Source organism: Apis dorsata, unplaced genomic scaffold (assembly GCF_000469605.1).
Source record: "Apis dorsata unplaced genomic scaffold, Apis dorsata 1.3 scaffold_77, whole genome shotgun sequence".
In the NCBI taxonomy this organism is placed as follows: Eukaryota; Metazoa; Arthropoda; class Insecta; order Hymenoptera; family Apidae; genus Apis; species Apis dorsata.
This window is the reverse complement of record NW_006263375.1, coordinates 161,934-176,634: the sequence shown is the minus strand read 5'-3', so window position 1 is coordinate 176,634 and position 14,701 is coordinate 161,934. Positions and strand designations below refer to the sequence as shown.

Here is a 14,701-nt window from a genome sequence, read left to right as displayed (position 1 = left end):
TATATATATATATACACACACACATACACACACCTGTCCCCCTCTCCCAAACTGTTTTAATGCCTTTCCAAGGACAGTCCATCGTTGAACACGATCGCGACGCTCGTTTTTCAAGCCCGAGACGAGGAACCATTTCTGTGTGAAATCGTGAATGAATAGGAACCGCCGTGTCAGATTTACAAGCCCACCATCTCATTTGCTTTCGACAGGCAGCCGGTTGCGAAAAAGACGCACAAAAGTCGATAGAGGCCCCCGTTTCAGAGAGGAGCCTAGACGTTTAGAAGAACGCCTCCGTAAAAAGCCCACGGTTGAATGCCATTTTGAACTTACACCTTGTTCATCAAACCCCTTTTTCCCTGCAGGAAGGGAAACGCCAGGCTTTTGCACAACTTCCACGTTTGTTTGTTTCTGAATGAACACACGCGCAAATATTTCGGAAAATTCTTCCGGAATCAAGTTCGATACACCGTCAAAAAAGAATTATAAATTATTATCGTACCATTTATTATTTAGCTTCCTTAATTTTTCGATCGTCGTGCTGTGAAATATTTTGTTTTTCTTTCTTTATTTATTTATTATATCCTTTAATATTGAACGCATAATATTTTTAGGATCAAGAAAATGTTAAAATATAAATTTCGAATACGAAAGAGAACGCGAAATAAATGTTTAAACGTTTTTTCATAAATAGTTCTTCGTTTTTTCGTCGGTCTTTGAAATTATTCGCGATTTTTCCAATCCTGCCACTTTTTTTTAGCTACCAAGGAATATTTTTTTTATTTCAAGACTGTATTATTTTATATATTCGAATATTTAAAAGGGGGCATTCTATAAGAAAAATTTTAGGTAAAATATTCTAAATTAAGAAATTTTTTTTAATTTTCACTTCGTTATATGTAACCTATTTCTAACCTATCCTCCATTAAAATATAAAAAATTCAATATGAAAAGAAAAGACGATTTCTAAAAAAACTTAAAGCAAAGACGTATTTTTCATAAAAATATATTTTAATTACAAATATAATTTTTTCCAAATATTGGCTTACAAATTTACTTATGTTACATATTACATATAAATGTTTAATCAAAGTATCTTCAATTATTATTTGCTTTATATGCAGTTATATCAGATTTCGTCATCCTTTTTTTTTTCTTTCTTCCTTTCAGATTTGTTTTTACCAGCTACCATTCCCCACTATATCATCCGATATACCTTTATGTCTATTATCTTCTTTCCTTTTGAACCAGTTCCCTACGAAGCTTCTTTTCATTTATACCACATTTACATTTTCTCAAGGATCCTCTTTGAAAAATGAACAATAGAAGGATTTCTTCATTTTCATAATCTTATATACCGCACTAGATCATTTGTAATTCGGTTTATGCTCAAGTATCCTTAACCACGTTTGATATATTATAATCAAGGAGGAAGCGAAAGGTAGGTAATTGTTCTTCCTAATTAATATTCGACTTGTAATCCGTTATCTCTAGATCGATGTATGAATTTATTAACGGATAATTTAACTAATAAAGCGCATTTATTATGAAATTATCACCTAATTTATCTAATCGAGTTTATATACGATATGCATAGTAATAAGTGGTGATAAGTTTTAATATAATTAAGAATTTATTAATTTTTTTATCATACGAGCATACGACACGCTTAACGGAATCCTCGAAAATACTTTCTCGTACGTGGCAATATGAGTATACCGCGAAATACTTTGTTGTTGAAAACTCGTATACGTGTTTATAATATATTTAATTATAATATGTATATATATTTTTACATTTTTACAAAGTATTTTGCAAATATATTTTCGCGTCATTTTTAATTAACTGAAAGTTTTCTTCTATTCCATTTCCACCATATGTGAAAAATTTCATTTCAAAATTTCTTCTCTTCCCCGTTCGAATTTAATCCCGAAAGGAAAGATTAAAAATTATTTTTAAATGAAAACAAATATACTTTACACTTTATTTCTTTTCAAATTTAATCGTGTTCTAAGCTTGCCCACTAACGTTTATTAAAATCGCGCACGAATTAAATGAATATTCGAATGATTAATCTGGTGGAAAAAAAAAAAATAAATAAATAAAAGAAAAACGACTGGTATAACGCAGAGGATATATCATGCATATGGATTTCAATATCGATATCTTTATTAATTTCAACGATCGATTCATATGTTTAATTACGTTATTTCTTAATAAGGGGGACATTCGTCCATTTTATCCCTCCCTCCCTTTCACACCCCTCCTCTCCCGTAATGAAAAATCCTGGATTTATTATTGGCTCAGTGTCCAGCCGCATTTGCGTGTACTCAGTCGAAAGGTCCGAAATCGATATATGCAAAATATTTTGATGCTAACAGATTGAGAGGCGACGTTGCGTTCGATGGAAGATTTATAGAGCCGTTTCGGGCCATAGGTCAACTTTATTGAACTCTGCCCGCTCTTCTCTGCACGAGTACCCTCCGCCACGGGATTTAGAGCAAATATCACGGTATTACTAACGAACAAAATCACGAGATTGCGGGCCACGTGGGTTAAATATTCAATGGCTAAACCAAACTTTTAATTATCTTCTGGAATTGCTTGAACCGTAATTATATACGATTCCATTGCATCTTGCGAAGAAATCCAAGTAAGATCTAAGTAAACATTTTATTTTATTCGAATTTTTGTTCAAATTTTTGTTCAGGTTTTAATATTAATTTAAATTGATTTCCTTTTTCTCGAATCTTTTTATCTTCTGGAGTTGCTTGAATCGTAATTATATCCATCTTGCGAAGAAATAGATCGCTTCTTAGGTAAATATCTTATTTTATTCGAACTTTTGTTCAAATTTTTGTTCAGGTTCCTCATTTTGATATTAATTTAAATTAATCTCCTTTGGATTTTCTCGAATTTTTTTATCTCCTAGAGTTGCTTGAACCGTGATTATATATGATTCCATTGCATTTTGCAAAAAAATAGATCACTCTCCAACAAAACATTTTATTTGAACCTTTGTTCAAATTTTTGTTCAAGTTTCTCGTTTTAATATTAATTTAAATTGATCTCCTTTGATTTTCTCGAATCTTCTGGATCTTCTCAAATCTTGCTTGAATCGTAATTATATACGATTCCATTGCATCTTGCGAAGAAATAGATCGCTCTCCAAATAAATATCTTATTTTATTCGAATTTTTATTCAAATTTTTGTTCAGGTTCCTCGTTTCGATATTAATTTTATTTAAATTGATTTTCCTTTGGATTTTCGTTTAGATCAGATGCGAGCAGATATTTTATTTCCATGCTCTCGCGTAGAATTGAATTTTCTCGAATCTTTTTATCAATATCTATCGGGGGGAAACGTGTCAATTATTCCTCGATCGTGGCGACAATTTACTACGTTATACGTTATACATTTTTCAACAGGGCTCCCATGTTCTTAAGTTGCTCCCTCCTTCCTCATTACTCGAGGAAATACAACAAGGCGATCCTAAGGCGCATTTTTCACGAAGGCAAACGTACTTAGGTTCAACATCGACAAAACGTCCGATCGGTTTTTCTAGTTGCGATGAAAAGCACAACCGCATTTTTCCATTTTCATTCGTATTTAACGTCAACCCTCGTCCCGCATTCTTCGCTCGCAAAGAAAAAAAAAAAAAAGAACGAGATAAAAATCCATTTCTCTCTTTTTATCTAGAAAAATAAAATTCCTCCCCTTTATCTAGAAAAAGAAACGAATAAAATATAGATTTAAAGAGATAGTGAAGAGAGTGAATTTAATTTTGTTGCAGGTAAACTGAGGCATAATTCGGGAAACAATATTTTAGAAGGGAATCAAGATATGTTGAAAGAAAGAGGTAAATAATTATAAGATACAATATCAAAAAGATAAAATTGCTCGATCTTAACAATAAATACAAAAAATATTAATTGTCAGTGATTCTGCATAAATTTTTAATAAAAAAGAGTCCAAAAAACCGATCTTAAAAAAAAATCATTCATCGTATCAAAAATGAATCTCGAAAACTTGAGATTCCAAAGATACTGTTCTCAATCCTGAAAAATTGACGAACTGGAAAAGATCGATCATCGAGTCAAGAACGAATACTTGAAATATCTATCTTAACCCTTAATAATTCGTCAAATCTTTTTCTCCATTTGAAATTCTGTTTTCCATAAATAAAACGAATATATAACGCCAATCCCTTTTTGCAGATCTGAAGTTACGTGGCCGGAAAGAAACGAGCGGAAACGAGGAGGACGATTACGAGGATTCAGGCGCTGCGTCGAGCAACAACTCTTTCAGCTTGATTTTCGTCTTGGCCACATTCTCCATTTATCTCCGCCATCATCACCCTCAGTTAAGAACGTTGCATCCGGCTTGAGGATCGGCCCCCGTGCCGGCCAATCATCATCGGATCCTCCTTTCGATCGCGAGCCATCGAAAATTTGTAAATCCACTTAAAAACCCATCGTCGCTCAGGGACTCTATATTTCGAGGATAAAAATTTTATCGAATCATCATCCACGCTACACTCATCACAATTGTATTATAAAAAGAAAGACATTAATTACTATTACTATTATTATTATCATTATCATTATCATTATCATTATCATTATTATTATTATTATTATTATTATTATTATTATTATTATTATTATTATTATTATTATTATTATTATCACCATTGTCATTGTGTAACGATACTAGCTAAATCGTAAGTATAAAGGAAAAAAAGATAAAAAGAAAAAAAAAAAAAAAGAAAAAGAAACTGTAATTTCGTAGAGTTAAAGATGAAAATAATCGTTTTTCATCATGGCGGACGTTACGTGGCGAGCAATAATATAATAGAAGATCCTTTTCTGGAATTGAATTTAATAGGTGTGCAACGAGAGTCTGGATCATGCTCAAATGGTGAATGATATTTCGAGCTAGTCAATATTGATTTTTATTCGTTGCTTTCGCTCGATCACTTGCGTTTAGATATGTAGTTTAAGAGTAGTTTTATACGTTCACCTTTATTTTTTAATTTAAGAGTATAATAGATACTTTTTTAGTCATATTTCGGTGTTATTTATATTATAGGCATTATTTAATAATTGATGATTGGGTATGATTAATTAATTAATTTATTTCTTTATTTATTTATCATATTCCTTATTTTTTTTATATTTTAAATGGTGCAGAAAGATATCACGAAAAAATGAAGATAATAATAAAGAGGATACAAAGACAGGGATTATGTCTAAAATTTGTAAATTATTTACAAACTTTTTATCAGAATTTTAATAACGTTTAAATATCATCGAAGCCAAACAGGCTTTCTCGAAATAAAAAAAATCATATCATTCGTTCAGGTATATATATATATATATATACATATATATATATTTTTAACTAGACAATATAACTATAACTCACTTTTTTGCTTTTTTTTTTTTATAAAATAGTTACTAATCCTAGTTTTTTTTTTCTCTCATTTTCGTTTCTAGATGAAAAGATCGTTAAGGTATATACATATAGAGATCTAGTTAGAATCGAGTATTATAAATAATAGCGAGCGCTTGATAAATAGCAGCAAGAGCCTCGATGGAAGCCTCCAGTGATTCGTATTCGTACCAATGGAAACGTGTATCGAATGAGTATCGATATGCATTCGGGTACATATACATATATACCATCGACATATATATGTATATTATATATGATTATACATAAAATATATATACTGTATATGTATAGGATATGTATATATAATATGACTATACATAGTACTTTAGATTATAGTGGTATTCAAAGACTGAGAGTATCGTTTCGACGCTCTTGAACTGCATTAATAAATAATGATAATATAAAAATGACGGCTGAATATAACCCGATAAAGATCATGGATCAGTGAAGAATAGAATCCTTTTTTTTTTGTGACATAACGTGTGCAACAAAAATTGTATAACGAGTTTTACGAGTTTTCGAAGTATATATTAAAAATGAAAATTTATCGAGGGGATGTGCTGATTTGGAGGATCATAGTTGAAATCAGAAATTATAGAATTAGAATATAGAGTTTATGTAAATCAGCTCGTTTCGACGCAATGTATTTTCACTATTGATATTTTCACTATGAGATGTGAAATATTTTGTAAAATTTTTTCAAGAAAGGCCTAAGCACCACCACACTTTTCGTTCTATCCAGAAAATTTTTAAAAAACATTTTAAAGATCTTACGAAGCAGATATTTTTAAAATCTAAATTTTTATTTTTACTTGAACAAAAAGATTTCCAAATAATCCTCTAAACTAGTATCATTTCTTTGATACTCGTTGATCGATTGTGAAAAATTAAATAAAATTCTTCGTTTCGTTTTAAAAAACGAAAATTTCTACTGATTCTATCGTTCGAAATTAAATATGAACGATTTCAAAGTATATATACAAGTGCGTTAATAAATTTTTGTAACAAAGTTTCTGTCTGGGAAGATTTAGAAATCTCAGATTGAACAAAGAAAAGTCATTGACTTTTACTATATAGTTTATAAATATATAATACGAGTCGAATGTAAATTAAAACTTATAGGCTTAATTAAATATAGATTTTATTAAAAAAAAAAAAAAAAAAAAAAATGTACGAAGAAAACGTGTGAAAGCTTATATAGATTTTAGAATTGAAAATTTTAATATAAAAATTAATAGATGTACGATATGTTGAAATTGAATACGTATATCGATACGACGATTACTTTATTTTATTGCGGATAATAATTCAGGTAATTTCTTCATTTTTAATTTGCTCATAAATATCGACGAACGTTTGAAAAAATTAGCAATATTTCACTTTCATCGATTCATCAGATTTCTCTTAATATAATATGCAATAACGTTCACTTGATATAAGATCATGCAAAAAAAAAAAAAAAGGAAAAGTTCTTTCAATCGAATTTTCACTGCCTTCTCGACTATAATATTTATGAATCGGATCATCGATTATTTGATGATAACACCAGCTCGTAAATGTAATGTACCTTATTTGAATATTTGAAACAAAGCTGATTATATGCGATTTTTAGAGCATAAATAAAAAGTTAATACCACATGACTGTGAGGCAGGATAAAAAGGATCATAGGTAATGTCACGGACAGTGTAATATTCCGCTTTAGGATCGTTCGCGTATCCATTTTGCAGCGATCGTAAGAAAAAGAGGGAGGAAGAAAAGAGGAAACGAATTTAAAATCATTTTATTATTCAGTGACGTAAGACATATCTATAAGAATTTTTGGAAAACGTGATCGTTTATTTAATATCCTTTGAAAGAATAAATTATATCTATTTTCATTTTTACGGAAGTAATACGATAAAATAAAATCGAGAATATTTGGAATAATAATTTACATTCACAGATATTCGAATATTGTATTCGAATGGAAGGAAATCGTCTTTATAAATTTTTTGTTACAATTTCATTCGATTTATGATATGATTCGTGATAATTTTTTTCCCTTCGTATTATTATTATATTTTAATTAAAATTTTTAAACCTCAAATTTTTCTCGATTCCGTTGGAATATTCGTATATATCGAACCTAGCAAGTGCAACAATAATAGAATTTCGTTGGATCGAAATTCGATAATTTTGAGCGATCTGTTAAAAATAATAATATATATAACAATTACGCGCAGAATACGACATACTTTTATATCATCCGCATTGTAGATACCATTTGTAATCAATGTTGAATGATCGATGTAATTATTGTGATGCGAAAGTGATGCGAGTGTTCGAAAGCGAATTATTTGTATGCTTGTAAGTAGATCCTAACAATAAGTGTAAAACGAAAGATTAAATTCGACGAGAGTATAGAGATGAGAAGAAAGATGTAACGAGTTATACACACAATGTACAGATAGGCTGCATTTTCCTTGCTAAGTAGCGGCGTGACTATATATGCCTCTATACATATAATATTGCTCATGAATATACGCGACTGAGAATAAATACGATTCTTAAATGTATACACACGTTGGAAGAGAAATCGTTAGTCGATATCATCCTATCGTTTTATAATAAATTTGTCTCTGACGAATTTTCTTTGAATTCCAGACGTAATATTCGTCGTTTGGAAATTGGAAAGAATAATTTTAGAAGTATATATAAGATATATATGAGAAAAATGAAATGAAATAACGCCGTTAAATCATTTGTTTTATTATTACTTTTGCAATATGGTTGCGCCATACATCGTGCTTTCGGCACGCAATCTAGTCTTATAAGCACCATTGAGACCAGGAAATTGTCCACTGTCCGTATACACATGAAAATACAAATTTATCACGTACCATTACTTCGAATTTATTTCATTTCCAATGACACATTTAAAAATTATACAGGTATTTCAGACGATATAAGTAAGTATATATAAAAATATATATATTAATTGATATTTTTAAATTTATGCAAAATATATTTTAATTATTCCAAGTGATTTATTTTTAAATATATAAAATTTTAAAAATATTCTTAAAAAGAAATTGAATAATATTGGAATAATATTGGAAGTTAAAACATAAGATCAATGCGTTAGTTTTATTCTGTGATAAAAATTTTAAATTTCATTATATATAAAATATTATAGAATAATAAAAAAAATATTATTATCGACCGCTACAAATATAGAAATTATAAAAATTTATCGTCTTTAAATTAGAGAAAAAAACATAAAAAATTATAAAATTAATAAAATAAATAGTAAAATAATAAGAATAATAATATTTAAATATTTTATATTTTAAAATATTCGATTGAAATTGACAGACGCGTCGATCGACCTTACTCATCAGACAATAGTTACCAGGTGAGAAAAGGTTACATGTTAGCAGTTTCTTTTTGACTTTTATACCATTCAGATGTGTTGAAGCTATACGTGTACAATTTCATGTATAATTTAAAATTACATACGAATTTTATATTAATTACATTTATTCAAAAAAGTTTTAATTATATTTTAACTATGAACGTAGTTAATTTAGTGCGTTTTATTTACCAGTATAAATACACTTCGTTATTAATACAGGTAAATGAAAAATTATTCCAACGTGTAATCTATGAACGATAAGTTAATTTTTGATATGAATTTATTTTTTAAAAATATACAGCAATTATGAATATATTCATTTACAAAACAAAATAGAAGTTTAGAATTTTTCAATTTTTTTGGGATTATTTGTATAATATTAATTTTAAATTATTATTAAAAACATACTATAAATATAAAATTAATAAGTATAAAATTTTTATGCCATTTCCAATATTATTCCATAAAATATTTGAAATAAAATTTTAATAATTTATATTTTCTTTTCTAATATAAATTTGATAAATTTATTATTAGTTTATTCTCGTAAAAATTCAGAATATAATAAATCTGGAATAAAATAAATCGAAATTTTAATATTACTATAAAATTTCAATAATTTTAAATAATAAATATTTAAATATTAATACAAATTAATATTAAAATTAATATTTATTATTTTATAAAAATTCTATAGAAATTAAGTATAAAATTAAATGACTTTAATTAAACTAGTATTTTTATATTGTAAATTGTTGTTTAAATTCATGAATATAAAATAAATTGTATAAAAATATATATAGAAATATATATATAATATTTAAAAATACAAAAATCTATATAAAATATATATATTTACAATAAAAAGATTAAATCAAATGAAATAGATTAAAATTGTTAATTAGTAAATTGAATAACAATACAATAAAATTTATCAGTCATTTTTTGAGTATACATAATATAGGAAATAGATATCCAGGAAATAAGAAAGGCAAATAGTGAGAAAAGGACAGAGATAATAAAACTATTGCAATCAGCGTCATCTTCAGAATGCTGCAAATGAAACTCAAAAAAAGAATAGAAAATAATAGGAAAAGGATAGAGATAGACTAAGAATTGACTAGCAATATCATCTTTTGACTTCGGAAAATATCTTCTTAAAATAAGGTAAGGTAGAGTACGAATTAAGTTTAGCGTCATCTCTTGATGTTTTTAAATAATGTTTTTTAATATGTGTTTCTAAAAATGTTTCTAAGAGATGGCACTAGTTTTCAATTCTTACTCTGCATTACCTTCAACAAGATGTTTTTAGCATCCAAGAGATGACGCTAATGATTATTTCTAATTCTATTTCTATCCTTTTCTCACTATTTTCTATCCTTTCTATATGAGTTTCATTTGCGGCACTCTGAAGATGGCGCTGATTTCAATATTTTTACCGTATCTCTATCTTTTTTCTACTTACTTTCTTTTCCTTGTTTTACTCTGCGAATTCATATTACCGATTTCTGATCAATTTTAATGTATTGTTAATCACTTTCTTAATTAAAAATTAATTCTTAATTAATTATTCTTAATTAATAAAATCAATTCTATTCATTTTTTATATGTCGTAAGTGTTTTTTAATTTTTATATTTTCATTTCTTTAATTTTTATTATAATTTTAAAAATATATTTTATTATATTGTTCATAGATGGGTCTCGATACGTAGTCACCTCCTCGTTGGTGAGACCTGGTAATTGGCATCACTTTTCAAATATTCGATTTAAAAAAATTTATTATTATATTGGAAAAATTATATTAGTAATATTATATTAGAAAAATTATTTTATGGAAAGTGATGGCAAGCTAAGAACTACGTACTAATAAATAAAAAATAATAACTTCTTATATAAAAATTTCTTTTTTATTTTCAGCTTACAATTTGAATTTTTCCTGTTTCTTTTACATCATAATACGATATCAAATTACTTTGGGATTGAGGAATAATAATGCTCATTGATTACTTAATTGAATATTTTTAAGGTAACATTATACGATATGATTTTCTCACCATATAATCCAAGTTCATTATATATGTATAATGATTTTATTTCATTCATATAGGTATTACATATACCATGTTGACGTGAAATTCTTATGCTATAATGAAGAAATAGATCATAATATAGTACATTAACCAGATTTTGCCATGGAGTTGCCTTTGGGTTGGTTAACGAGAATATCATCTTGCATTTCAGCGATGAATTGAGTTGTAAATTTATACAGAAGATATCAAAGCTATTTATGATATCACAGAGACAATAGATCGTTCAAGCCACTATGTTAATTTTCCCTTTAGTAAAATCAATAGAGTGGTAATTTTATATAAACATGAAATATATCAATTTACGTTATTAATTACACGAGAATATATATGTATGATAAATAAATAAAAATAATGGATAATAATGTCAAATCATATTATCGTTTGGAATAATATTTTGCATTAAATTTTATCATAATAAATATGCAAATAATTTCTATCAAATTAAAAAAACGATATCATTTGAAATTATCGATTTTTTGATTAAATAAATGATAAAAAGTAATTGCAATTAATTATAAATGATATTACGAAATATATATTTTTTAAAGAAAAATAGTTACATGATAAAAATAATGTTTTTCGATATAAAATAATAAAATACTATTGAACAAATATAATTAATAGGAGTGATAAAATATTTCAAACATTTTTCAAATAATTTTTTCAATTTAATTTAATTTATATATAAATTTTATTAAATTCCATTCAACGAATTCTTTTGATCAAGAAAACAAGTTGGATAAAAAACAATTTTTTAATTAAGGGAATAAAAATATTTTCAGTAGAGAACATTTTGAAAAATTAAAAATTTATTCTTTGTTACAGAATAGTAGCGTGACACATGGAAAACTTAATATGAATTAAATGGAATTATATTTAAAAATATTAATTTTTTAATTTTTGATAAAATTTTTTTACTTTTTTTTTTTTTACATCACATAGTCATCACGTCACAGGAGATGAAAGGTAGAGTATTTGAATATAGAATACATTTTAAGTGGAATTTTTTAAATGGGAATTACGAAGACATTGATGACGTTTTGAATTATTCTAGTATAAATGCATAAATTCTATATCCATATATAAAATTTGTTAAATACGAGGAGAATTATTCCATATGAAATATCGCATGAAAAAAGCTTTCTAGTTTATTTTATTTCCATTTCATATTTCATCCATTAATCGAAATAGAGTAAACTGACAATTAGAAAGCATTTTCATTTTAAATTTTGGCTATATATCTTTCACTTATTTATTGCTCGTTTTATCGTTTAATGAATTAAATATTTACAGAATATTTCGTAATAGCGTAATCATTTTTTAATACGTTTATTCCAGTAGCATTAGCAAGTAAAATAAATCACGTTTATAGCATTTTAATAAGCTGAATATTAAAATCATTATCATTATAAAGTTTGCAAAATAAAGATTAATAATCGAAAAAAATCTAAATAAATAATTTAAATATGGATCAAAAACTTTATTTAATAATTAAATAATAATAACTTATTTTTACGTTTACAGTATACAGTATACACTATTATCATTGGCAGAGATTTTCATTTTGGAAATTCTATATGTGTGCTCTGCCATTATGACTCAAAATTTGGAAAAGGATAACAAATATCATACAATTAACGAAAATGATACACAATTAAGATAAAAATGTACGCGATAAAATTCAAATTTCCGTTTAAAATTTATCACATCAAATTAAATCATATATTATATAGATATTTGCAGAAAAGATAACATATATGTAGGTTATTTGTTTTTCAAAAAGTATACAATATCAATTCCAATGAAAATCTTTCGTGTGAATCATCTATAGATATAAAATGCTTTCGAACGAAGCCAAACAAACGATTAAATATTTTTCATTTTTTCTATTATAATAAAAAATAATAATGGACGAACTTGTTTTTTATGAAATTTAAAAAAAAAAGCAAAATTTAATATTAAAGCAAAATTAATTTAAATAAAATCGTATTTCATACGATTGTTAATTACAAAAAAAGAAAAAGAAAAAAAGAAAGAAATTGAATTTGAATCAAGATAATGAACAAATTAATACGAAAGATGATTGGTACTGCTAAATAATACGCTGATAAAAGATGAATAAAAATCTGTTTTTGATCTCTTGTTCATTCTTGCACCGAATTGTTTATAATCGCATAAATCAAATGCAAACAGTATCAATTGTAAAAACACGTATAGAAGGTCTGGAACGATATATAAAAGCAGTTGAAATCGGAATTTTCATTAAGTTACAGGGTACAACCAAACGAATAACATGAATACATTCAACATGTCTCGCATTCTTCTTACTCTCCTAACCATTTTGGCTATCTTCTCTTCCTGTAAGTAACTACATTGAAATAAATTATTATTTGTGTTATACTCGACTCATTTGCATTCAATCAAGAAAGTTCTCTTTTTATATGCGATTTAATTTTAATTCCATTTCGATCTTGCGTAATTTCAGAGTGAAAGATGACGTTTAAAATTATTTTATTTAAAAGAAAAAATTAAATAATCAAATAAATTAATCCATTCAAGTTTCTATCTGATAATTATAACCTCAAAAATCTTAATAAAATTTTCATTACTTGTTTCAATGCTAGTACAATTTTCTGGAATCATGCAGATTTCAATATCAGTGATTTACGCGCAAAAATTTAAATATGATCTTATTACGTAAAATATTCTAATGAAACATTTTCATTAAACAGCAACACTGGCAAAAGGAATATGTTCAGAGAACGAAGTATGGCAGAGCTGTGGTACTGCCTGTCAGCCATCTTGCTCTAATCCCTTACCCATATGTACACTGGTTAGTATTTTAATTAAGAAATTACATATCGAAAGGTTACAACAAATTATTTCGTATAATAATGCAAAATATTTTATAATTGCGTTAAGACAATTTTCTTAATAATGTAATTTTAATATTATATTTCCAGCAATGCGTCCCAAGCTGCCAATGCGAATCTGGATTGCTTAGAAACGAAAATAAGGAATGCATTGAACCGTCTGAATGTTAATCTTGCAAAGTGAAGCATCATTTATTATTTGCAATCATTTATTTGAGAATGAAGGCCTTGCCGAGCAATTGTTTTATCATCGTATATATAATGAAACGAAATAAAGAGTTTTAATTCAAAAATCAAACTCATTCTCTCACATTGTTCCCCGCATTAAAAAAAATTACAAAATTCTTTGTAATTAACTCATCAATTTTTTAATTCGCATAGAAGTAATATGAACTTTATTCCGTAGATTAAAAATGTTTTGGCTCCTTTGAATTGAATTTTTTCGTAGAATATTAAAAGTATCCTAATATCTTCCTTTCGTGACACTTTCTCTTCTTCAAAGGTGAATTCATCCTTTGAAAATCGAACATCTACTTCATTTACACAAAAATTACCTCGTTGAGATATATTTAACCACTAACACACACACATGCATACACACAATGAATTTTCATTAAAATTATGATATTTAAATTAAGTATCTCCAAATATGGCACGTATCAAGGATGTTTCCAAGTATATATCCAGTTATCATCAGATTATACTTCGCTTGCGAGTAAATATTTTTCTCGAAATGCAAGTTCTCTCGAAGAAATTATTAAATAGTGAGACGAGTAGTAACAATGATGCAACAATTGTTGTTCAACCATTATCGTATTGGTACAATGGATAAAAAGAACAATAGCGAAAATTTCATCTCGTGGAAAACTTGAAAAAGAAAAAAGAAA

The 14,701-nt window shown here is 26.9% G+C and overlaps 2 protein-coding genes across 6 annotated transcripts in view; both read left to right on the top strand.

Annotated features, from left to right (window-relative positions):
• LOC102680502 (lachesin-like) overlaps positions 1 to 4,603 on the top strand; it is a 122,807-nt gene extending 118,204 nt beyond the window's left edge. For 4 of the 5 annotated variants that reach the window (XM_031508174.1, XM_031508172.1, XM_031508175.1 and 1 more), the window contains 2 exons: positions 3,792 to 3,857; positions 4,216 to 4,602. In XM_031508174.1, coding sequence (XP_031364034.1) covers positions 3,792 to 3,857; positions 4,216 to 4,385 — 236 coding nt within the window. In that variant the 3' untranslated portion in view covers positions 4,386 to 4,602. Of the gene's footprint in view, positions 1 to 3,791; positions 3,858 to 4,215 lie in introns of all 5 variants that reach the window. The other variant, XM_031508173.1, reaches the window with a different exon arrangement.
• An 8,539-nt stretch (positions 4,604 to 13,142) lies between these two features.
• LOC102680646 (chymotrypsin inhibitor-like) lies at positions 13,143 to 14,107 on the top strand. Its single transcript, XM_006610710.2, has 3 exons — positions 13,143 to 13,301; positions 13,674 to 13,774; positions 13,905 to 14,107. The coding sequence occupies exons 1-3, from the start codon at positions 13,235 to 13,237 to the stop codon at positions 13,983 to 13,985; spliced, it is 249 nt and encodes an 82-aa protein (XP_006610773.1). The 5' UTR covers positions 13,143 to 13,234; the 3' UTR covers positions 13,986 to 14,107.
• Positions 14,108 to 14,701: the final 594 nt, after the last annotated feature.